The sequence below is a fragment of the Lepidochelys olivacea genome (assembly GCF_965140295.1).
Source record: "Lepidochelys olivacea isolate rLepOli2 genome assembly, chromosome: 3".
Taxonomy (NCBI): Eukaryota; Metazoa; Chordata; order Testudines; family Cheloniidae; genus Lepidochelys; species Lepidochelys olivacea.
This window is the reverse complement of record NC_140413.1, coordinates 15,998,047-16,024,039: the sequence shown is the minus strand read 5'-3', so window position 1 is coordinate 16,024,039 and position 25,993 is coordinate 15,998,047. Positions and strand designations below refer to the sequence as shown.

Sequence of the window (25,993 nt, the reverse complement as noted above, 5' to 3'; positions counted from 1 at the left end):
GAACCCTCTCCAATTTAATCAACATCCTTCTTGAATTGTGGCCAGCAGAACTCACAGTATTCCACTAGTAGTCTCACCAGTGCCAAATACAGAAGTAAAATAACCTCTCCATTCCTACTAGTGATTCCCCTGTTTGTACATCCAATGATCACGGGGTTAGCCCTTTTGGTCACATCATCGTACTGGGAATTTTGTAAGTTATGGTACACATAACATCCTTGAAAGGATTAATTTTTGTAAGGCTGTGGCTCCCACCCATAGCTAGCAGCAGCATCATGCCCTCTGTGTGTAATCAGCCAATGACAGTGCTTTCCAATTTGGAAACTTGGTGCCTGTTACTGACTGAGGGTGAAATTCCTCCCTGTGTAGAAGCCCAGCATAAGGCCAAGGTACCAATGAAATCATACTCATGGCCTTACTTTGGTGGAACATCACTAGTGGTACTTCATAGGCCTTTATGCTGGCTCTCTGCATGGGGTGAATTTCACCTGAGTGTATTGATCAGGGAGGTAGGAGAAAGTGAGGGAATAACAAGAGAAAAGAGATCTTTGCGGAGGAAGAGGATCCCTAGAGCAACATCACTCAATGACTTCAGTGGGCATTGGATCAGGCCTTAACGAGCAAAACACAGCATTAAAACATCAACAGAATGGCAATAGGGATGGATTTGGCCTTTCAACGCTTAGTGCTAAATTCAAATGCACATGGAAATACACAACAAAGTCACTGTCTCATGGAACTCATGGAAGAGGGGTGGGAATGTTTTATAAAGGAGACTGTGGGTCCTGATATTGGGAGGTGCTGAGTGAATCTGGTGAATGCTGAGCACCCTTAGTTCCTATTGATGGTGGTAGGAAGTGTTCAGTAACAACTAGGATCATATATTATCAGGCGGGGTTCCAGTTATTTTCTACATCTGAGACTTTATTTCCCGAGTTTCATCCGAGAGCAATTTCATGTAGGCAGAATACAGAACTTTTGAAGACAATGGAAGCTCAGACAACAGCAATCGGAATGACACCACCTAATATTTATCGGACACCCGACAGAGTAACTGTAGCTAAGGGGAAATGTGATGGGGTATACCTGACCCTTTGAGGCCCCCTGCTGGAGACCCTGGCCAAATCCATCCCTATTGCCATTCTGTTGATGTTTTAATGCTGTGTTTTGCTCGTTAAGGCCTGATCCCATGCCCCCTGAAGTCATTGAGAGTTTTCCTTTGCCTTCAAGGGGCATTGGATTGGGCCCACAGAGCAGACCAGCACTGAAATATTTGATAACTCCATATGGAAGGGTCCTATAGAATTTAATATAAAATTACATCCCTGATATAGAATCCATAGAATGGTTCAAAGATTCATAGAAAGGAGCTTATGTTGTATTACATGCTGTTTGCCAGCTTCTCAGCTGGTTTCAAGCAGCATAGCTCCATAGAAATCAGTGGAGCTACATCAGCTGAGGATTTAGGCCAATAAGTTTTTAGAGTAATTGCTATAGAGGTTCATTATATTTCTAAAGAAGCCCATTGGGTCTGTTCCTGTTGAATTCTATGGGCTTTTTCCACAAGGGAATTTATCTCAGTCATTTCAAAAGTTCTTCCAGTTACTTTACCTGAGTTTGAACATTGGCTATTTTCCACTGGGTAGATCAAATACATGGGATCTCCTCATTCCTGCTTGTGTGAGAAGAAACAACAATCTGATAAAAGAACATGCAGAAAAGATTCTCCAGGTTGTTCTCATGTTATAAACCTTTATTAAACAGAAGTTCTAGGTGAAGGATCTTTAAATGCTATGCCCTGCAGAGCAAACGCATTGTCACTGAGATTTTAGTTGAACATTTCTATATCCATATCTTGAGAGTTTCTACATATTTTATTCCTGCATCTGTTTTAATTAAAAACCAAATGCTCTCAAGCTCCAGGAAAAAAATCACGCTGAAGCATTTATCTTCTAGTTAGCATGGAAACAATTACGATAATTAATACTATTGTTCCGGCGGCTCCACCAACCATCATTCCAAGGAGATTCCCATGGACCTGTGCAGCCTGGCATCTCTCACCTGTATAGAAGAAGGTGTTGCCTGAGGGACACCTGGGAATAAAAGGCAACAAATGTAAAGGCTTGGTGTGTATTTTCCTGCCCTGCAGGGACATTGCAAGATCATCCATCTACATTCAGAACTCCTGAAAGAACTAAGGGGCCTGTCTGCTGTGGATTGAGGACTGTTTGGTTTGAGAGAGGATGTTCCATCTAGACACAGCCTTGAGCAGGGTCCTATGGGGAACCATCCCCTCCCAGAGCTGAGAAGGAGAGGGAGCTCAAGGAGGCTCCTTCCCCATCAAGATGGCTGGGTTGCATGGGGCAGTTCCCAGTAGAGGGGTTCAGGCCAAGTCTCCCACATCATCCCCACTTCCTTTAGGGTAATTTATGTCCCCTGGGAGCACCCACAAAGGGAGCAGTCCCTGCACTGCCCTGAGGACTGCTAGTAAGAGAATTCCCAAAAGCTGAGCAAAGGAGTGCTGTGTTCCTATCACTGTGCCTGACAATGTGGAGGATTTGATACTAATGTCTGTAGCAGTGAACGGAGAGTCTTATCTTCTCATGAGCTGAATGTCTATTAGATGCATCAGCTAGTGCATGAGAAATCTGCGGCTGGCATGAAAGGGGCCTGTGGTACCTGCAGCTTGCTTTCCCTTTCACATTCACACAGACGCCATCATTTTGGCAAGGATTTGGGTCACACGGGTCTCTCATGTAGGATGGCCAGTCTTCAAGGGAGCCAGTGTTCAGAGCTGATCTCCTTTGCCTTTCAAGAATAAGGTCTTTGGTGATGGATTGAGCAGGTTTAATAGGGACTTCAGTCTTTTTGAGATAGGTGAGATCTTTTGAAAAGGAAAAAAAGAGAGACAGTGATTAATAGCGACTGACATTATTATACATTGCACTTTTCATCCGAAAGGATCTCAGCAATGGCATATTATCTCTCCTTGCTCCACACAGGGAGCTCTCACTTGTATTGGAGGAAGCTCTGCATGTATAAAAAGAGGAGAACATGCCCCTGCTATATACATTAATACGTATAATATATATCCATGTATATATACATATACTTTCTATATGTATATTTGTATATATATATTATAGAATGGACCAAACTAAAACCTTACAGCCTGGGATGCTTGAAATCCAGATCCACATTTTACAGTCTGAACCCACCACTAACACATATAGGAATCACTTCACCAATAATAGAGATTACTTGGCAAATGACTTCAGTGCAAGGCTGCTATGGTAGCTTTCTCTGAAATGCCCTCACATGGGGCTAGCTAAAAGGGGGAAACTTCAAGGTTTTAATACATGGATGCCAAGATGGCATAAGCAGGAGGAGTTTCATTTTATTAGGCACTGGGGAATTTTCAGGCTCCACATTAACCAAAGTGTAACCAGACTGCTGGCACAGAAAGTTGATGAAGTTTTAAAGGAAGATCTTAAAGCAGAAATAGGTGAATTAGAATATAAAGGGCTTTGCTGAAACAGGGTGGAGTGACAAACATCAAATCTGTATGGATACAAGTCCCACGTAATAACAATAGAAAGATATTAACAGAATTGTTCTACCAACTTCCAGATGCGGGAAAGGTTATAATGGAGTGCACAATGCTGAGGGAGGTCACAGAAGCAATGAATTCTAATAAACAGTAATCAATGGTGTTTTCAGTTAGCTGGGTATAAACAGATCAAATGTCCTGATGGAACAAGGTTTAGAGTGGCAATTTCTCGACATATTAAATGATTGCTTCTTGGAAAGAGAATGGACAAGAACAGAGGCGGATAGGCTAGTTTCATCTTAGGGTGTGTCTACACTTAAAACACTGCAGCGGTGCACTGTAGCGTTCAAGTGTAGACAAGCCCTTAGTAATACACTGGAGATGGGTAAAGAAGTTAGCTGACCCCCAAGACAAAAGAATGGAAATTAAAATCTTTAGACTCATGATGGAGGCTATTCAAGCAACCTGCGCAGAGTGTCCCAGAAGGAAAGCATACCCCTCAACAGAAAAGGAAGCATGCAGGCATGTAAGAGAAGATTGGGGATGAAATTTTCAAGTGTCCAAGCAAAATAGGAGACTAAATCTCATTTTCAAGAAAATTAGAACTCTTGGGCCCAGAACCTCAAAGGCATTTAGACACCCAACTCCCACAGAAATTGGTAGGCATTAGGTGCCTAAATACCTTTGAGGATCCGGGGCCTAGGAGCCTACGTCCCATTGAAAGTCAATGATTTTGTCTTCTAAGGATTTTGATTTCCTTTCCATTGAAAGTCAATGGGACTTTGGATCTAAAATGCCGTCACTTTCGAAAATGAAATTTAGACTCCTAAATCACTTAAGCTATTCTGAAAATGTTACCCCAGAAGATTAAATGGCAAAGTTCAAGAGGTTATTCAATCAAAGAGATATCCTTCCAAAAATGGACACCCAAGCCAAAAATAAGCAATCAAGACATAAAACGGAAATTAGGAGCAGGGGTGATTATTGAAAATATACTAGCTCATTACATCAATCAATTATACATCCTTACTTGGAATACTGTGTTCAATTCCAGACATCCTTTTCCAAACAGACACAGCAGGCCAGATTTTTAAAGGTATTTAGGCACCTAAAGATGCAGATAAGCACCCACTGGGATTTTCAAAAATGCCTAGGTGCCTAACTCTTATTGAAATCAATGGGAGTTAGACACCTAGGAGCTCTTGAAAAATCACACAAGGTGCCTACCTGCATCTTTAGGTACCTAAACACCATTAAAAATCTGGCCCTGCAAAATAGAAGGGGCTCAGAGATTGATGACAATCATTATTGGAATAGCCATCTGAACTGACATTGAAGGAAGAGCCTGTTCAGTTTGATTTAGTTGGGGTTGGTCCTACTTTGAGCAGGGGGTTGGACTAGATAACCTCCTGAGGTCTCTTCCAACCCTGATATTCTATGATTCTATGAAGAGAAAGAAAAGATTCTGCACCTTTAAATTCTGCAAAAATAATGAGATCATCATTTTTCAGGAAATTCCTCTGTCTCAGATGTTTGTGAGAGATGAAATTACTCCACCCCCAGTCTAAGCTTCTATTACAGTTGCATGAAGGGTCGAATGTTCCGACAACAGATGGTTTATCCCACATTGAAGTATCATTTTTATCTGCAAAATAATAGAATTATGCATGACTTGTTTTTAATCAGCAAAAAGCCTAGAACCAAATGTTATTCAGCGATAGATGTTAAAGCATTACAAGGACTTTTTCTGCATTAAAAAACTAGTGGTGAAGTCATGCCACAAAGTAAGATTCAGATTTTGAAAGTTTAGAGGTTTAGAGGTGTGAGAGTTTAGAGGTTCTGGATTTTATCCATCATTATTGTTCTGTGAAAAATCTTTGTAATTAAAAACATTAATATAGAAAAGATCATACTGAGAAAGGTATGGAGAGATGGGGACTCAGCTGTTGCGGTTTTACTTTACCATCAAACTCTTTATTGTTCTTATTATTAATTTTATTACAATATCACATAGACGTTCTAGTCATGGACCAGCTGGGTGTTGTACAAACATAGAACAGAAAGACTGCCTCTTCCCCAAAGAAAAGGAGTACTTGTGGAGTACACAAGTACTCCTTTTCTTTTTGCGAATACAGACTAACACGGCTGTTACTCTTCCCCAAAGAGTTTATAATCTAAGTGTAAGGCAAGAGGCAGTTGATGGAGACAGAGATATGGATGGGGCGGGGGATTACTGGATGTGCTCTGGATGATGGTAACTCAGAACTCCCACAGATTTCCAACTACTTTATTCGTTAAATAAAATGTTTTGGATGCTTTGCATGACGGTTTTTGGATGACAATCTAAATGCAACCAAGCTGTCTGTATTCAAGTTTGCCAAACCGCAAAATCTGCATGTTCAGTTGGTCAGGTGCATCGCGGGAAGGTGATGCTCTTGTGGTGTTGCAATGTCACATTTTGACACACCACTCATCAGATCCTGTCACTAGCTTGGAAGTATTCTGATCTCCCTGAGCCCATTCTAAGAACACAGGCAGAATTCTGGGTCTTGACTTGGCTTTGAAGAACTTTATATTTAGAGTCAAACTCATATATCTCTGGGCTCATTCGCCCCTATAATAATAAATAATAATTATTAATAAACACCTAACACTTATAGAGCACATTGTTATCCCAGGTGAGCTTGTATCACTATTCCCATTTTACAGATAAGGAGTCTGAGGCTCAGAAAAGGGGAAGGGACTTGCCCAAGGTCACCTGACCAAGTAATAGAACAGCTGGGAATTGAAAGTAGGCCTCCTGACTCCAAGTCCCATGCCCTCTCCACTGAATCACACTCCCTTTCTCTTGTGCATGCTGTTTCAGTCATTTTCATGCAAAAGCCACTTACCCGGCAAAACTTGGCTCTTGTCTGTTGTGAAGGTCCTGCTTGAGGACATCCTGTTCCTGATGTCAGGGTACTGGTCTAGCACCGTTAAAATAGCTTGTCTGTTCTCAGCAGGCCATTGCAGAGCATCATCATTCTCTCCACTGCACAAGTGAAAAGAAATGCGGGTGTAATCTGGAAAGTAGGAATTAGATGTGCCACGAGGATACAAAGATATACCATAACCATAACCCTCAGGGCTATAAAACCGGGGACTACGCATCACAGAGCCTGAAACAGAAGTCTGGAGAATATGGGTGAAGTTCCGAATGAGCCACACGGCATGGGGGCATGGTGTCTCAGTTAGGGTGACATCATCAATAAAAATTCCACCAGATGAGTTGCTGGGATTGCCCCTGAGTCCTTGGAAGACGTATCTGAACTTCTCTTGAACATTGAGGGTCACATGGGCAATTTTCCAATTGTAGTCGCTATCTCCTACCGGAAGAAATGAGAAAAAGGGACACAATTAATAACAATATACCTTAGGCGTGGTCTACATTAAAGAGTTAGGTCAGCACAAGGTGGCTTACATTGACCTACTAATGTCAGTGTCTACACTAGAATGCTGCTTCCGCCAAAGTAAGTGGCCCACTATGCCAACATCATGACTCCACCTCCAGAAGAGGCACAGTGCTTATGTCGATGTAGTTAGGGCCCCACCCCTGCCCTACCACTGACCGCCCAAAGTGTCAGTCGCCTCCTCCCACACCCTGGCGTGACAGCCTGAGCTGTCAGCCAAGCACGTGGCTCACCTGGTCCCCGGCTAACAACTCGGGCTGTCAGTGCCAAGGCAGCTGTCAGTGCTGGAGTGAGGGAGGGGACCCAGCTGTGAGCCTGGCATCCAGCTGACAGCTTGGGCTATCAGCACCAAGGTGATGTGGGGGGCAGGGAACAGATATTATCCCCATGCGGGGCTGCCAGACTCCAGCTGACAGTGTTCCACAATGCCCCACTTCAGTCAGTGGACGCTCCTGGTGAGGACGCGCACCACCGACAGAAGAAGTGTGGACGTGAATTACAGTGGTATCTATACAGTGATTTGAGTCGACTTAATTTTGTAGCATGGACAAGTCTTTAGTAGCACATTTATTGTTCTCCAACCACTTATTTAAACCGCATACTAAGACATGTGGATTCCCCCATAACCCCTCAGGGTGGAGATCTCAGGTTGTTGCTATTATACATTTATATTTCAGTATCACCAGAGCTCAGCTAGGCCAGGGGCCCATTGTGCTAGGTGCCATACAAATATTTAGTAAATGGTAGTCTCTAACCCAAAGAGCTTACACTTTGAAAGACAAGAGATAAGAAGTCAATGAGACAAACAAGAGGCTCAGGGAAGCTGGCACCAGCTGTCCCAATATCACCCTGATTTTGCCAAGGTACAATCCTTCATCCTGAAAATCCCACCTGCAGGATATTCCTAGGTCCCCCAAACTCCCTGGATATTGCCACCACAACAGCACCATTTCACGATAGCTGAGTTTGTGCTGTTGAGCAAACTCACAAAAAGTGGCAAATCTCAACAATGTTTGGGTTTGCATTTTTTTAACTTGGTCTAAAGTGATCTCAAAATAAACCATCAGGGTCAGATCCTTTCTCAAGGTGACTCTATGGCAGTCGTTAGAGTGACACAAGGGCTGAATGTTGCCCTTTCTGTTGTAGGAAAGCCAGATTCTGATACCTTTACTCACACTGAGAAGCACAAGACTCCTTGAGAAGTCCAATTCTACGTGTCAGGTGCATTGAAATCAGCAGGATTGCTCATGAAGTCAGGTGTTATTTAGTATGACTGACATACTATCAGAATATGGACTACTAGGTCTCTGACTTTGTGTGGTCCATTCTGAGACCATTCGTTAGCTAACCCTTCACCCTTCCCTATTATTCCAGGCTGACCCCAGGATGCTCTAAGTGTTCTCTGTTCAGACACAAGTTTAAAGTTTGATGTCAAAGCACTTGTATTAGATGGTGCCACTTAAATTCACAAAGAGAAAAGGAGGACTTGTGGCACCTTAGAGACTAACAAATTTATTTGAGCATAAGCTTTCATGAGCTACAGCTCACTGCATCCGATGAAGTGAGCTGTAGCTCACAAAAGCTTATGCTCAAATAACTTAGTTAGTCTCTAAGGTGCCACAAGTACTCCTTTTCTTTTTGCGAATACAGGCTAACACGGCTGCTACTCTGAAACCACTTAAATTCAGTGAATCATTGGAACCATGTTCTACTGGCAAGCAATAAGGAGTTAATGAATTTTCTGCATGGAAAATGCTCTAGAAGCAAATACATGTGCAACTTGTCAGGAATGAAAGGTCTTATTTGCATTAACAATGCCGAGGATCATTGCTCCTATTTGCATGAGAACAGTGATTAATTACCCCTCATGGTGCAAATGTAAATCTTTTACAGTCCTGCTTTGCTCTTACCCAAAGCATTAAAATGGTGTCCTATATTGTTTGGGACCATCAGAATTTCACCATCCAGGGCTTACATACAGCCATCCACGTAGTAGGTATGTTGTGCTCAGATACCAGAATACCTACCTGGATAGCAAGATGCTGACCTGATTGGTTTAGGAAAACTCTTGTGTTTCTGAACCAGTTTGTCTCATTTCTGAACACACTATGGTATCCCTCACCCACCCCAATTTTTTGTAGTCTAATATTTTCAAAAATACCTTGAAATGTTTTGACTTTAACCAGCATGTTAACAGTCCCGGTGCCATTATCCTTTCTAACCCAGATGACAAGCTTGTCCAAGGGGCTTCCGGAGATCTTATAGAAGAACTGGAGACACTGCTGAGTTCTCTTTGGGTAAAGGATCCGGGATTCTAGGAGAGCCATATCTTCTGCCTGGCCAGAGCTAGTGCTGAAGTACATGAAAGAACCAGCATCTACAGAGAAAGTGAGTATTAAGTATTATTAATTATTAATTAATTAGTTATTAATTAACAAATAATCATAATAAATTAATTATTAATTATTGCCTCTTCTTAATCTTTCTGCCTGCTGCATATGACTTGTGATTGCATAAATGTACGTGCAGTGCAGATAAAACAGCTGCATGTACAGTTAGTGGTGCTTTTCTTAAGCCTCACAGTGCCATCATCTTTTTAGGTATTATCTCATATCCCCATGTCACCAACAGGGAAACTGAGGCACAGAGAGGCTACACAGAAGACCCAGGAATAGACTGGGGTCAAGCCCCTGGATACTTTCTCTAGTCACTAGACTGTACTGTCACACAGCCAAAGTCCCTTTAGTTACACCTGTGAAATAAAAAATAGGGGTGTGACATTTTGGGGATCACACAGACAGGAAAAGGGTTCTGTCACTGCCTGCCTTATAACTTTGGGTGCCTTAATGCTATGCTGCAATAGCTCAGCACTCCGATACCAGCAGCCAGCCTTCAAGCATAAAGGGCTTCCACCCACCTAGTTACTCCTTGTAGGGTGACCCCAATAGCCCGTCTGCTCCTGAGCCTCCCCATATCCATCCCCTGAGTTCTTAACAACCAGACACTTGGACTTTTTCCATTGGGATCATCATCCCAGAAGGAGCGCAACCTGACCCAGTCAACAGATAACTGCTCAGGGTAAAAATAAATAAAAAGTTTATTTAATAGAAAAATCACAGATTCAGAGATGAAATCACAAGGAAAAGAAAACACATAACGAGTTACACAGAACTTAACCATAGAGACACAACCTCAGACTTTACACTTCAATATTAGCGAAATCCCCTTCTCTAACACAAGTTACCTATTGCCGCTGAACAGTTTCCCAGCATGCTCTCTGTCCTAGAGGGGATCCAGTTTTTAAGGAACAGCACCCTGCTGAGATGCTGGCCCTGAGTTTCTGCATAGCCTGCACTTCAAACTCCTTCCCTTTTAACTGGGGGGTTTGCAGTTTTTTCCTCTTCCTTTCAGGCTATGAGAATTCATGGTTACAGAGAGTGGGGAAACTCCCTCCAGGTTGCCTTAGTCCACCAACCATCATCTTGGAGTTAGTTTAATGTAAACAGCTAGCCTGGGAGGTGCCCTGCCTGCCTGCCTGGTGGGAGGCGACACGGCAGCTGCACCCTCGTTACTAGGACAATGTTCTACACATATATCCACGCATACATTCATAACCATCTGAAGAAGTGGCAAAGAGTCCTGTGGCACCTCATAGACTAACAGACGTACTGGAGCATAAGCTTTCCTGGGTGAATAACCACTTGGTCGGAAAAAGAAAAGGAGTACTTGTGGCATCCAACAAAGTGGGTATTCACCCATGAAAGCTCATGCTCCAATACATCCGTTAGTCTCTAAGGTGCCACAGGACTCTTTGCCGCTTTTACAGATCCAGACTAACATGGCTACCCCTCTCACATCTGAAGAAGCGGGTTTTTTACCCGTGAAAGCTTATGCCCAAATAAATCTGTTAGTCTTTAAGGTGCCACTGGACTTCTCGCTGACCTCCTAATGACCATCAAGTTTCGGACATTACATGCTTTTCATGAAAGACCTTACTTAACCTACAGTTCTACTCTGTAACATTGTGTAGAACCCGCTGATTCAATTGCTTATCCCTTGGGGTTCAGAGCCCCCTGTTCTCTCCTGGGGGTGTCTGGACATTGATTGTCACAGGAGGGGAAAGAATTCAAAGAAAGCCTGCAGGCTGTTTTATTGGTGACCCTTAGATTGCTTCCAAGTATCATTTCCCATTCCTTGTTTAAATTGTATCTGATCCTGTGTAACCATTCCTGAGAGAGTGTGAGTCTCCGTGTCTTCTTCACTTTTGTGGCTGGTCCACATTAGGGGATAAGAGTGTACCACAGCTGCCAGCAAATGGAATTGCTCCTTTAGCTCAAATGATAGCGGCTCATGCTTAGGGTCATTACACCTGCACTTCTTACTTAGGCAAAATTCCCGCTGAAGTCATATTTTCCCAAAGTCTGAGGGAGTTCTGCCTGACTACGTAGTGGAAAATCAGGTCCTTAGTTGTCAAACAAGCCTTTGAGAATTTTTCTTTACTTTAATGTGTGAGCAAATTCTTCCTGGACTGACACTGCCGGGCTCTGTGACTGGCTCATGCTAGGGACTGACTTTGCATTTTTTTGTGATGCCACTCGTTTGAAAAACAGAAAACTGGGGATTTTGTGTAAAATTGTCATTCAACACATGAATAGAAGGACCTTAAAATCATTGTTGTTTGATTCTTTAGGAAACCAAATATTGACCTGAGACTGTACCAGCCTCAACACACCTCACACTTCGTTTATGTTTCAAATGTAACAGTTATCAGAGATTTGCGTGCAACTCTTCACTCTTATGTTGTGCTAAAATCACTGTTAATCAAACAGAGGTAGATAGTGTAGGTCACATTCCAGCATATATTTATTATGCCTCTAATACCATAAACCATAATACGTGTTCTTTGTCCTCTTTGATATTGCTGATATGGTCTAGAGAATGCAGTGTATGTTGCAAAAAGCTTCTGATTTGGCACTGGTAATATCAGCACCTTTGTTCCTCATTATCAAAAGGAAGCACATTGCCAAGGTGCTGGGAAAAGGGTGCTAGCATGGCCAGGGTCATAACAAACAAGCCTTCTTTAGAACAGGATCCTCCAAGATAGTCATGCTTTTCCTGGCTTTGAAGTACCTTTCAGTTTGATCAGCTGCGAAGTTTTTCCAAGTGTTGGCTGCAATGTTACCATCAGTCTGAAGCTGTCTTTAAAACACAGCTGTCACCCTCACTAAGGCATGAACAAAGTGACCTTTGGGGTCCCTAACTTGTACTCAGGTCTGTATTTATTTTTTATTTTACCTTTGCAGCGTCCGAGGAGCGTGTGGTCTTCTTGTCCCATGAGGCTGCTCTTCTTATGGACCCAGTCTGCATCATCTCCGGTGCCTTGAACCATGCCACAGATATTGGCAAACTCAAAAGCACACTGGTCCAAAAGGGTGTGAGTTGAAGCTGAAAGAACATGCATATGGTTAAATCCAAAGAAGACTCTAGTAAATAAAATGTGTTTTAAGGAAGACTGGGATAATGCTGTTCAAATTATTTTTCCCTTCTGTACGCTTTTCCTGAGGGATACATTTCTATGCAACACATCATACGGCCCATATACAATCCTGCAACCTTTACCCTCCCTGAGTAGTCAAAATCATTCCTTAGGGAGCTATTACACAACTTGTTGGTTCCTGAAGGTAGCAAATAAAATCAGCTATCCCTGACTGATGCACAGCCTGACAATTGGCTGATTTCTTGGAGTTATCACAACTGCAAGGATCTGAAGGAGGAAGAGGTTAATTCATTGAGGGGGATCCCTGAATAAAGCACACATGAAAGGAGGCATAGAATTGGATGAGTGTAAGTCTTTCATTCACTTGCTGGACTGCTTCAAAAGCAGTAATGGCTAGCAGAGACCTAGAAAGGGATTGGGATGGGGAAAATAACCTGCTCCACACATCACTCATCCCCACAGTAAGGTAAACTGAGGACAAGTTTTCTATAGCTCCTCCCAATTTGGCTCTCTCGTCTTTTTATTTATTTATTTAGACATAAAAAATGAAGGGGGAGCAAAGAAATCCTGTTAAAGTCCAAAAATGTAAAGCACTTGATAATGGCTAAGTATGGACTTACTGCAGTTGTACATGCGATTGAGTCTTTCTAAGTCAATGGCGCTGAAATCCAAGCGCTGCCCAATAATGTCATTAAATGCTGGTATCTTCGCAGTGATTGTTGGGACACTCTCGTTTTTGTTAAAGGATAACGGCTCATAATGCATTACTGAGTCATAATCGTAGGGGGTGTTCAAGTCGGAGATTAACATGTCGTCGTACTTCACAAAGTTGTGAGATTGGCCTGGTGAAAGAACAAATGAGTGATTCATTTTTAAAATGGTCAGAATCTTTCCCAAGGCAAAAATGTCCCTGGGATGGACATACTAAAGCTCAAAAGTTACAACATATTAATGCAGAGCGGATATGGTGGATTCAAAGACAAATACCATATGGTTAGAATTAGAATCTTACATTATTGGTTTATGAAGCAATTTTGACAACAAAGTCCTCATATTTTAGATCCCAATTTTCATTTCACGTGTCTTCTGCTTGTGCACATTTAAATAACTGCCAGATTCAGCTTTTGAGAGCTTTCACTTGTGAAGGCAAATGATGGAATTTTCATGCACGAACTATATTTGTGCTTGACGGTCACTCAGCTTGCACCTGTAAATAGATCGTAAGAGCCAACTTCTCCCTAACTCACACTTATGTAAACTAGTTCAGTGAGAGCAGAGTCTGGACTTGTGCACATGAGATGGCATGCACTAGTAACAGTGCTCAGAAATGGTGCACGTATATATAAGGCCACATTTTGAAAAAGTGGTTCTGAATGTTTTTTCCTTTTCTGAAGGTCCTCAGGCATCTCCTTGTTTCTGTCTAATTTGCTTCCCTTCTCTGCCTCCTTTATGCCTCACATTACAGCTAGTCTTCTTCTAGCTATGGCCTTGACCCTGCAAAGTGTGAAACTCTCTGGCTTCAGTCCAGCAAAGCATGCAGGTAACTGCTCCATTTTACTCATGTGAGTAAATCTGTTGACCTCAGTGGGACTACTCACACACTTAAAAGTTAAGCCCAAGCTTAAGTGCTTTGCGAGAATTGGGGCCAGAGTGCTCAGCACCTCGCAGGATTAAGCCCTAAGGAATGATGAGCATGCCTCATTCTGGAGTCTTTAATTACTGATGCAAATGTTTGCCTGGGTATTCGGTTCACTGTAGAACAACCAGGGGTACTTCTTCTCAGGAGGGGGATGGATGCAACATGCACCCTTAGTCTGTAGAGTGCTCCCAGCCCCCGCTAGCCTGTGGGACAAATTACATCTTCCATTTAGAGCTGAGTGAAAATGCAGTTTTGCCACACTAGATATAACATTTGCTGCAATTTTATCCATTTTCACATCCCTATGACACTAAAACGTTAATTTGGCTGCAGAAGCACATGAAATCGTAACATTTCCATCATTTTCCTAAAAACAATGTTGCTATAAAAAAAGGAAAGACCTATTTTTTCAATGAAAATAGTCTCTATTTAGTGCAAATAATTCACAAAAGGGACCAGTTTCAAGCTTGCAGAGTTTGAGGGAAAGAGAGGGAAAAAATTAACATTTCAAACTATACTGTGAATGTTTTGGCTGCTTCTCACTGCTATGAAATTTCTTATTCTTCTTAATTAGAAATAGCATGTGGCCGCACTGAATGAACAATTATTACTAAATAGCCTCAGTTGTACTATTTCCCAGTGTAGCTTACTGGGGTAAGCAGCTACATGCTCAACACAATGGTCTGCGATTCAAGGCTGAGGATTATCTGAAAATTTATGTTTATTTCCTTTTAGAGATTTGAATTGAGACTTTGACTGGATTAATTATCAGAAAGGATGTCACTCCTCCCAGGGTAGCACTATAGCTTCTTATAGCTTGGAGGCAGGTAGTCTACGAGAAGATCAGTTCTAACTTTTAGATGAAGATCCGTTCTAAGACGAGCATGGCACTAGCTGCCAATAGAAGAAGCAGCTGGCAGGTTGCACAAATATTGCCAGTGATTCAGAGCCAGAGATTATCCAGTCTTTATGCAGATGCAAGATATGAGGAGGGCATGCAGAACCTTCCACTGTATCCCCCGTGCAGTGCCCAGCTAGAGTTGCAGTCTCTCAACTCCCCTAAGAAACTTTAAGAAGTGTTTTCCCTCAGTAAGGCCTGCAGGATTTATCCCAGCGGGAAGTGGGATCTATAGCTTGTAATGACACCTGCAGAACATCGTACCTGCAGTAAAGTTACGCTAACATGCACTTGCTATATTTTTTCCTTTTTTGCGTTAGGCAGGAGAATGTTATAATGCTCCCAGTCAATTACCATTTTATTGCATGTGTCATATTTGGGCTGAGAGGAGGCAGAGAGGGGTGTTATTGATCATGTGAAAAGAATAAAGAAAACTGATGACTGGCTGGCTCCAGGGATCAAGAAGGCTGATGTGTTTAATGTCTATTTTGCTTCAGTCTTCACTAAAAAGGTTAATGGCATTCAGATACTCAACACAATTAATAGTGACAACAAGAGGGAAGGAATGCAAGCCAAATTAGGGAAAGAACAGGTTAATAATATCAGATAAATCAGATGTATTCAAGTAAGCAGGGACTTATGACACTCACCCTAAAGTACTTAAGGAATTGGCTGAAGCCGTCTCAGAACCATTAGCAATTACCTTCAAGAGCTCATGAATTGATGAGGTCCCAGAGGACTGGAGAAGGGCAAACACAGCATTTGTCTTTAAAAAGGGGAACAAAGAGGACCCAGGAAATTATGGACTAGTCGGCCTAACTTTGATACCTGGAAAGATACTGGAACAAATTATTAATCAATAAATTTGTAAGCACCTGGAGAAGAATAGGGTTATAAGGGATAGCCATAATGGATTTCTCAAAAATAAATCATGCCAAACCAACCTAATTTCCTTCTTTGATGGGGTTACTGGCCTAGGGGGGAAGCAGTAGCTATGACATCTCTTGATTTTAGAAAGGTTTTTGACACAATCCCACATGATATTCTCATAAACAAAATAGGGAAATGTGATCTAGATTAAATTAGCATAAAATGGGTGCACAACCAATTGAAGACCATAGTCAAAGTGAGCTATCTCTGGTGTGCTGTCAAACTGGGAGGGCATATCTAGTGGGGTCCCACAGGATTCAGTCCTGGGTCCTGTGTTGTTCAATATTTTCTTTAATGACTTGGATAATGGAGTGGACAGTATGCTTATAAAATTTGTGGCTGACACCAAGATGGGAGGGGTTGCACACACTTTAAAGGACAGGATTAGAATTCAAAATGACCTTGACAAATTGGAGAATTGGTCTGAATGAAACAAGATGAAATTCAATAAAGACAAGTGCAAAGTACTACACTTAGGAAGGAAAATTCAAATGTAAACTACAAAATGAGAAATAACTAGGATATTGTTATGCACATGCACAAAATGGTACACAGATGTCAGTACTGATGAAAAGGATCTGGAGGTTATAGTGGATTTCAAATTGCTTTGGGCAGGGGGTTGGACTAGATGACCTCCTGAGGTCTCTTCCAACCCTAATCTTCTATGGTTCTATGATTCTATGAATGTGAGTCAGTGTAATGCAGTTGCCAAAAAGGCTAATATCATTCCGGGGTCTATTAACAGAAGGGTCATATGTAAGACAAGGGAAGTAATTGTCCTGCTCTGTGTGACACTGGTGAGGCCTCAGGTGGAGTAGGGTCCAATTCTGAGTGCCACACTTTAGGAAAGATGTGGATAAATTGGAAAAATCCAGAGAACAGCAACAAAAATGATAAAAGGTTTAGAAAACCTGACCTATGAGGAAAGAGTAAAAGAACTGGGCATGTTTACTCTTGAGAAAAGAAGACTAAGGTTCAAATATGTTAAAGTCTGTTATAAAAAGGATGGTGATCAGTTGTTCTCCATGTTCACTAATGGTAGGACAAGAAGCAATGGGCTTAATCTGCACCAAGAAATATTTAGGTTAGATATTAGGAAAAACTTTCTAACTATAAGGATATTTCAGTTTGAAATAGGGAGGCTGTGGAATTCCAAGGCAGGCTGTGGAATTCCCATCACTTGCGGTGTTTAAGAACAGATTTAACAAACACCTGCCAGGGATGGTCTAGGACCTGGTCCTGCCTCAGCACAGGGGACTGCACTAAAGGACTTCTCAAGGTCCCTTCCAGCCCAGCCTTTCTATGATTCTACTATTGGTAATGGGTTGTGGAGCCTTTCAACACATCTGAAAAATGGGGATAATTATACTCTCTGGTCTGTCTTATCTATTGTAAGGACCAGAGACTGTTTCTTACTATGTATTTGTTCAGCACCTGGCACAGTGGAACCCCAAACTCAGCTGAGGCATGTAGGCCCTACATTTAATATTATTATTGTATTTTATATTTAAATCCAGCTCAAGTTAATATCGTCTGAAAATTATTGCCATCTGATGACTGACTGGTGATCTAAGTGAGGCGAGTTGTTCCTAGTTCAGTTTAATGATGAAAAACATGGTATGTAAAGCCCACATCAAGAGTTGCCCATCCCAGTCATGCCATGTTGGCAGTCCCAACACAGACATTAAGGAAGGAATTGGCATGGATGTTCAACTCCTCTCTCGCTTCTAGAGACCCTTCTGCCACCACACGGGTCAGACACATGTTGGGGCAGAGCTGAGAGAGCATGCATATACTACTGTTATCCGTTTAGTACAAAATGACAGCTATTCGGTTTGGAGGACAGAAGAGAGTATTTTTACCATCAGTTAATTAGATAACTGAATTATTTTGGTACATTTTCTTTCTGTTTGTCTTGCATTTATTTAGTGTTTGTGAAAGGTGGTGAGTGGATAGCCCTGAACATTGAAGTCATCTGTTTATCACATATACCATGGGCAACAACACCGCAAGCTTCCCTATACAGTCCCACCAATGTACCTCAACACTGAGCAAAAAGAACCTCCTCTAAGAGTAAAAGAGTGGCTCATGGTCTTGATGCTGAGACTAGCAATAAGGATGCCAGTGGAGGTGATATTTGTTACATGGTCACATGGGACAGGTTATTGTTGAACCTCAATTCTTCCATTCTTCTACTTTTATGTGTGCGTTCTCCTTTCCTTATTATTATTTATATCACATTAACCTCTAGCACTAGGACCACAATGTGCTAAGTACTGTATAACTCCATAGTAAAACACTGCCCCGGCCCCAAAGAGCTTCTAATTCAAAAAGAGAATACAGAGAAATAGGGAGAGGGAAAACAGAGGTAAAATGACTTGCTTAAGGTCACACAGCAGGTTACTGGCAGAGCCAGGAGCAGAACCCAAGACTCCTGACATCTAGGCCAGTCCCCTATCCACTAGGCAATGCTGCCTCTCTGATCTGTGTTATCCCTCGGGGGGGGGGGGGAAGCAGAGCTGAGATAAAATGATGTCGGACTATCTACTACATCTAAACCTGCACGAGTATCAGCTTTTAGAGATGTCTGATGCTGCACCCTTGACTCTCATCTGGCTCTAAAATTCCATGTCAAGAGGCTTTAAAATCTTAGTGTATTAGTGAGAAAAATAAAATACTCTCTGTTCTTCCCAAAATCTGTATTGATATTTAAAACTGACCTGAAAGAATTTCATCCCACCAGATGTTCACGTAATCATCCCGATCTGTCCTCGACTGTTCATGATAAAATCCCATCGCATGTAAGAGCTCGTGTTCTACAATAGCTTTATGGTCACACCACTGCCCAATGGAAAGGTTTTGTCCTGTCTGCCGATCACCGACCATAGACCAGCACCTGAGAAAGAGAGAGAGTGCACAGTCATATAACCATAGAAGTGTAAGACTGGAAGGCACCTCAAGAGGTCATATAGTCCAGTCCCTGCACTCAAGGCAGGACTAAGTAATAACTAGACCATTCCTGACAGGTGTTTGTCTAACCTGCTCTTAAAAACCTCCAATGATGAAGATTCCATAACCTGCCTGGGTAATTTGTTCCAGTGCTTAACTACCGTGACAATTAGGAAGTTTTTCATAATGTCCAACCTAAACTACCCTTTCTACAATTTAAGTCCATTGCTTCTTGTCCTATCCTCAGAGGTTAAGAAGAACAATTTTTCACCCTCCTCCTTGTAACAACCTTTTATGTACTTGAAAACTGTTATCAAGTCCTGCTGCAGTCTTCTCTCCTCCAGACTAAACAAACCCAATTTTCTCAATCTTTCCTCACAGGTAATGTTTTCTAGACCTTTAATCATTTTTGTTGCTGTCACTTGAGAAGAGTTTGGAGGTCTGTATTTAAGGACTCAATTTACTTACTTTATCCAAAATGATGTTGAAAAAAATGTTCACATAAATATTTAAATAACTAATGACAGGTTTCAGAGTAGAAGCCGTGTTAGTCTGTATTCGCAAAAAGAAAAGGAGGACTTGTGGCATCTTAGAGACTAACCAATTTATTTGAGCATAAGCTTTTGTGAGCTACAGCTCACTTCATCGGATGCATTTAGTGGATGCATTCACTGACTGCATCCGATGAAGTGAGCTGTAGCTCATGAAAGCTTATGCTCAAATAAACTAAATAACCAATGTTATTATTTATTATTTGTTACAGTGCTGACAATGTGCTCAGTGTTGACCAACACACAGAATAAAGGCAGTCCCTGGCTCTGAAGACATTATCACAGGAGGCCAGTATATGACAAGTTATGCCTGTTAGACAAGCTCATTCACAATGTCTTAGGTCTACTTGTGGCACCTTAGAGACTAACCAATTTATTTGAGCATAAGCTTTCGTGAGCTACAGCTCACTTCATTGGATGCATACTGTCGAAAGTGTAGAAGATCTTTTTATATACACATAAAGCATGAAAAAATACCTCCTCCCACCCCACTCTCCTGCTGGTAATAGCTTATCTAAAGTGATCACTCTCCTTACAATGTGTATGATAATCAAGTTGGGCCATTTCCAGCACAAATCCAGGTTTTCTCACCCCCGCCCCCCCGCCACACACAAACCCACTCTCCTGCTGATAATAGCTTATCTAAAGTGACCACTCTCCTTACTATTTCCCCTTGTTTTTTCCTACCCCCCCCCTCAGATGTTCTTGTTAAACCCTGGATTTGTGCTGGAAATGGCCCACCTTGATTATCATACACATTGTAAGGAGAGTGATCACTTTAGATAAGCTATTACCAGCAGGAGAATGGGGTGGGAGGAGGTATTTTTTCATGCTTTGTGTGTATATAAAAAGATCTTCTACACTTTCCACAGTATGCATCTGATGAAGTGAGCTTTAGCTCACGAAAGCTTATGCTCAAATAAATTGGTTAGTCTCTAAGGTGCCACAAGTACTCCTTTTCTTTTTGCGAATACAGACTAACACGGCTGTTACTCTGAAACCTGTCTTAGGTCTACGAGAGTTAAAAACATAAGAACGGACATACTAGGTCAGACCAATGGTCCATCTATCCCAGTGTCCTGTCTTCCAATAGTGGCCAATGCCAGGTGCTTCTAGCAGTTGAAAGTTTAAGGACACCCTGAGAATAGGGTTGTGTCACTGACCACCTTGGCTACTACCCACTGATGGATGTATCCTCCATGAACTTATCTAATTCTTTTTTTAACCCAGTTATGCTTTTGGCCTTCACAACATCCCCTGGCAACGAGATCCACAGGTTGGCTGTGTGCTGTGTGAAGAAGTACTTCCTTATGTTTGTTTTATTGCTACTGCCTATTAATTTAATCAAGTGACCCCTAGTTCTTGTGTTATGACAAAGGTGTAAATGACGCTCTCCTATTCACTTTCTCCACACCATTCCTGATTGTATAGGCCTCTATCATACCCCCCCCACACACACACATAATGCTTAGTTGTCTCCTTCCTAAAATGAACAGTCTGAATCTTTTTAATCTCTCCTCCTATAGTCCCATTATGGGTGCCATTTTGCCATGAAACACATGGCCAGACTGGATTACACATACAGACACCATCCTCATCAGTGAAAACTGAACCTTCCACCTCTTGTGCTAAAGAATTTGTCACTAGTGGGATTTAGGATGAGAGGCACTTAGGCATCTTATGAGGGAGTATGTAATGTGCTGGGATCTGAGCTATTGATTGGGCCAGCAGGAGTTAAGAGTGTTGCAGAGGCAGCATGCTCAGCATTTAAGGGAAGGGAACACTTTATGTCATTCACTGGTGACTTCTCTGGATGACTCAGAATTGGCCCTGATGGGATCCAGAAAAAGTCTCTTCAGTCTGGAGGATAAATGAGCCAAGGCAGAGTGGAGGACAGGGGAAAATATAATAATCTTTTTGACTCTGAAAAGTCCTTTAAGAAACCATGAGATAAAAGAAACATACATAAGTGATATACTGGATAAGATTCTTATCTTTTTCTAGCTGCCTCCTTTGTACTCAGTGATCTGGAGATAGTTTATACACAGGAAATAAAAACTGTGTTTCAATAACTTGAGCTTTCATGGCATCTTTTCTTCTAAAGATTTCAAAGCCCAAATTCTGCCTCCCAACACCCCTGCAAAATAGGTAAGGAGCGTACATAGGGGTCACTTCACCCAGCACTGAAATGGAAACATCTCTGGGGAAGAAGGTGGCGACTGTTTAAGGGTGTGCAGCAAATCTACCCAAAGAAAATTAAACAAGAATCTAGGAGGTTATCATAATACTTGCCCATTAGATTTTTGAAATCGTATATAGGAGCGCTCTCCTTCATATGGCTTGAAATCCACACAAGACTTAAGACGGAACATTTCAAACACTTCAAGTATGACACCCTTGGCATTCAGATCTGGAAAATATATTTCAAAAAGTACCGTTAATATATTGTAGATCACTTGTCTGTGGAGATAAGCTATATGCTGTACATACATTATGCCAGTGGTTTTCAAACTTTTTTTCTGGTGACCCAGTAGAAGAAAATTCTTGATGCCTGTGACCCAATGGAGCTGGGGATGAGGGGTCTGGGATGTGGGAGGGGCTCAGGGATAGGGCAGAGGGTTGGGGTGCAGGGGTGAGGGTGTGAGGGGGTCAGGGCTCTGGGTTCGGGGTGCAGGATCTAGGGTGGGGCCATGGATGAGAGGTTTGGGGTGCAGGAAGGGGCTCTCGGTTTGGGGAGGGGCTCAGGGCTGGGACAGGGGATTGGGGCACAGGGTTGGGGCGGAGGGTTACCTCTGGCAGCTCCCAGTCAGCAGCACAGCCGGGATGCTAAGACAGGCTTCTTGTCTGTCCTAGCACCGCGGACCGCACTGCACCCTGGAAGCAGCCAGCAGCAGGTCTGGATCCTAAGCGGAGGCGTGCAAGAAGCTCCGCGTGGCTCTCGCCCACAGGCACAGACCCCCCCATCCTCCCGCCAGTTCCCATTGTCCAGGAACCGGCCAATGGGAGTGTGGAGCCGGTGCTCAGGGTGGGAGTAGCGTGTGGAGCCCCCCTATCGGCCCCTGCCTAAGAGCCGGACCTGCTGCTGGCTGCTTCCGGTATCAGAAGAGGTAGGAACTAGCCTCCCTTAGCTGGGCAGCACGGCTGACAGGACTTTTAAGTGCCCAGTCAGCGGTGCTGACCAGAGCCTTACATTCCGCAACCCAGTACTGGGTCGCGACCCACAATTTGAAAGCCACTGAATTATGCTATATCGCAGTCAGAGACAAACACTTTAAATTACATTTTTTGCTATATCTTTGTGATGCTGTGGAATTTGATCTTAAGTGTAATTGATGGGCCTGCTTATTAGTGTATTTTTTAAAGCTTTGAATGTCATAATGTCATTTCTCTTAGGGTCAAATTCTGGTATCATGTTAACTCCAATGAGACCAGCATTTGGCCGTAAAATTTGAAGAATAAAATATAGTCTGCTTTACCTAAGTCATCACCCAGAATATAGGGAATGGGGAACTTCCATCTGTAGGCCTCATTTCTCAGTGCATTACGCTCATTCTGTTGAAACAAGAGGGAAAGATTAACAGTCAGTGGTGCATCCCTTGGAATAGGGAAGAGGGATAATAGTAGTACTGCAAATATGATGCGTACGAATTACATCCATGCATTTACAAAATACTTACTGGCAGTAAGATATCCCCCTGAAATAGGTTCAGGCCAGCAGCTGAAAAGCAATTTAGGAACAGATTATTTAAATGGAATCTCAAATACTGTATCTTATATCCCGAAAAATGCTGAGTTTATAGAATCATGGAAGTTTGAAGTCCACAAGTGACATTTATGGATAATTATGAAGGGCCTGTTTCTAGTCTCACTGAAGTAATGGCTCTGTCCCTAAATTAACAGCAGATGCTGCTACCTGATTTGACAGGTTTCTAAAAAACATGTTACGAGAGGTTTACTCTGCCTTATGGCTGTCTATGCTCCAATGTCTTTGCTTCACTATAATCATAGCTTCATAGATTTTAAGTTTAGAGGAAACTATTCTAATTATTCCGATCATCAAGTCTGACCTCCTTCATAACACTGGCCATAGGATTTCACCCCCTGATTCCTGCATCAAGCTCAGAACTTGTGTCTGAGCTAGAGCATCTCTTTTAGAAAGAGATCCAGTTCTGATATAAAGACTTTAAATGATGGAGAATCCACTATGTCCTTCGGTAAGCTGCTGCAATGATAAGAATAGAATAGATTTTATATATATATAATCAAAATCAGATTACAAAAAATAGAAAATTAAATGAGGTGGGTTCATTTTGCTACGTGTTTTTCCATGTAATTTCTATACAGTTCAGACAGAAACACAGTAAACCACTAAATTACTGCTGACTCTCTAGAACCAGCTGTTATGGCGGGTGGGGGGGAGTGCTAACTGGCTTCTAAAGCCATTCCTAATTGGCACCCCACTCTGGGCTATACTGTTAATTGGAATAGTATCATTCACTTCAATGTAAATTCCCCTCAGCTATAGATCTGGCCCAATAGCTCTGAGTCTTCAGGAGAGAAAGGCTCTCAGCCCTAGTGGCTGTTCATTAACATCACAGAATTACCACACAGGTCAGTATGACCTCTGGTTTTCGTGCAGGAGAAGCCCAAGGTTTGGACAGCAGGATTGTGGCAAGGCTAAGATGCAGGAACACTGGTGTGCAGGAGGATGGTCAGTCCCATCCTGCCCTCATTATGTCTGTTTATGTCCATTGATCTGACTGCCTGCCCTGCCTGACCATGTCACCCAGTTTAAAAAAAAAAAGACTAAAAAAAAATTAAAGCTTCTAAATATTAGAAGGTTGCACCAGCATTTTGCTTACAACCATCTCAAAAGGACTGCATAGGAATTAGAAATGCAACCCACCTAAGTTTATTGCTGGAATGTCCTCCCTCAGTTCACCAGCATCAGCATCGCGTGCTGTAAGAAAAGCAAATTAAGAAGAAAACATTATGCATCCCCCGCTCCACCCACAAAAAATAAAAGAAAATATCTCAACCCTAGAAATAGTTTACCGAGTCCTTACCTTCTCCCTTCGGAAGGTGTCTAACCTGAAAGAGAGTAAAGTACATGTTGTAGAAGTTGTGTAACATGTGCTGAAAGAGAGGATCTGGCAATACAAGAGTTAGACTTACCGAGAATGTACTGCAATAGGCAAAGCATAATATGAGACATAGGCATGAGGAAAAGTAAGTGGAAACCATTCTTGCAGCAGAGAGAGAAAACAGAGTATTTACAATTTACAACTCTCACATTTTATAGAGCAGTTCCTTGAACTTTGCACTTATCATCAGGAAAGAAACTTTGAACCCATCCTTTTCACCAGGAGAATTATTAAAATAGTAAAGATTTTTTCAGTGACATGAGATGGTGTCATGATCATTGTTCACCTAAGTCTATTTGCAAGAACACGTAACTGAGCAGCCTGATATCTTTCTGTCTTCATTCCAAAAGCTGAAGGGCCAGACTCCGATCTCAAGTACGGCTTCCAGGTCTGAATTCAGCCCAGAGATTAAGGAAGTTATCTCGTTGCTGACTGCAGTTCACTCTGTCAACATTATGGACCAATTCTAATCTCAGTTACTCTAGCAAAAATCCAATTTAGCTCCATTTGCTTTATGCTCAAGAAACATGCACTGTAAACTCGGCAAGGTGAACTTTGTGGCATTTCCTGGTCATAGAATGCTAGGGTTGGAAAGGACCTCAGGAGGTCATCTAGTCCAACCGCCTGCTCAAAGCAGGACCAATCCCCAGTTTTTGCCCCAAATGGCCCCCTCAAGGATTGAACTCACCACCCTGGGTTTAGCAGGCCAATGCTCAAACCACTGAGCTATCCCTCCCCTATAGGGTCCTTCTGTCTCTCCCTATAGGTTTTACCACTGGATGATATAATATACCTGTAACATAACAACAGCCTTGTTTTCAGACAGTCTGCACACAAACAGTGGAAAATGTATGTATGATGAGCTCCTGGCTCAAACTTCATACAACAGTGGTTAGCTTCCCAAGCTACCTCTTTCTTCTTCTTGCAGACTTTTTGCTCTGTACTTGTCAATTAATGTGTCTATTATAGCCAAAGAATCAGTGATAGCTATAGTTAAGGTTCCCTAAATGTGTACATTCTAACACTTTTTCATTTTCTCACGGCTTTCTGAAGCTTTCAACCTTCCGAATTGAATTTTTCCAGGTCTGATTTCCGAGTGAGGGTGAATTGAAATAAATGTGTCTGATTCTCCTAAGAGAGAGCAGGTGGGTGAGGTAATATTTTTTATGGCACTAACTTCTGTTGGTGGAAAGGACCAACCTTCACAGAGCTCTTCTTCAGGTTTCTCTGATTCTCCTGTCATTCACACTGAGCCAAAAACAACTCAGTTTAAATCAGTGGTGTTAGATGGTATAGAATTGGGGTAAGTGAACGGAGACTCAGGTTCCGTGAGGTTCTCTTTATGTGTTGACTTCTTATGGAATTTAAGGGTCTGGCAAACTTATC

The 25,993-nt window shown here is 42.2% G+C and overlaps 1 protein-coding gene across 1 annotated transcript; it reads right to left on the bottom strand.

Moving 5' to 3' along the window:
* Positions 1–1,752: 1,752 nt before the first annotated feature.
* Positions 1,753–24,735, bottom strand: MEP1A (meprin A subunit alpha). The gene is made up of 14 exons (XM_084623593.1): positions 24,639–24,735; positions 24,530–24,554; positions 24,370–24,423; positions 23,141–23,181; positions 22,940–23,015; positions 21,756–21,873; positions 18,684–18,859; positions 13,117–13,338; positions 12,295–12,444; positions 9,161–9,376; positions 6,442–6,915; positions 5,022–5,195; positions 2,680–2,884; positions 1,753–2,093 (listed from the first exon to the last, which is right to left on the bottom strand). The coding sequence occupies exons 1-14, from the start codon at positions 24,705–24,707 to the stop codon at positions 1,946–1,948; spliced, it is 2,148 nt and encodes a 715-aa protein (XP_084479719.1). The 5' UTR covers positions 24,708–24,735; the 3' UTR covers positions 1,753–1,945.
* Positions 24,736–25,993: the final 1,258 nt, after the last annotated feature.

Excerpts from the sequence above, each read along its gene's own strand:
- MEP1A (XM_084623593.1), bottom strand. The coding sequence starts at position 24,707 with ATGGTTTCCACTTACTTTTCCTCATGCCTATGTCTCATATTATGCTTT. Across the intron at positions 21,874-22,939 it reads TATTCTGGGTGATGACTTAG|ATCTGAATGCCAAGGGTGTC; the intron begins GTAAAGCAGACT and ends TATATTTTCCAG. Across the intron at positions 13,339-18,683 it reads GTGGGATGAAATTCTTTCAG|GCCAATCTCACAACTTTGTG; the intron begins GTCAGTTTTAAA and ends TTCTTTCACCAG.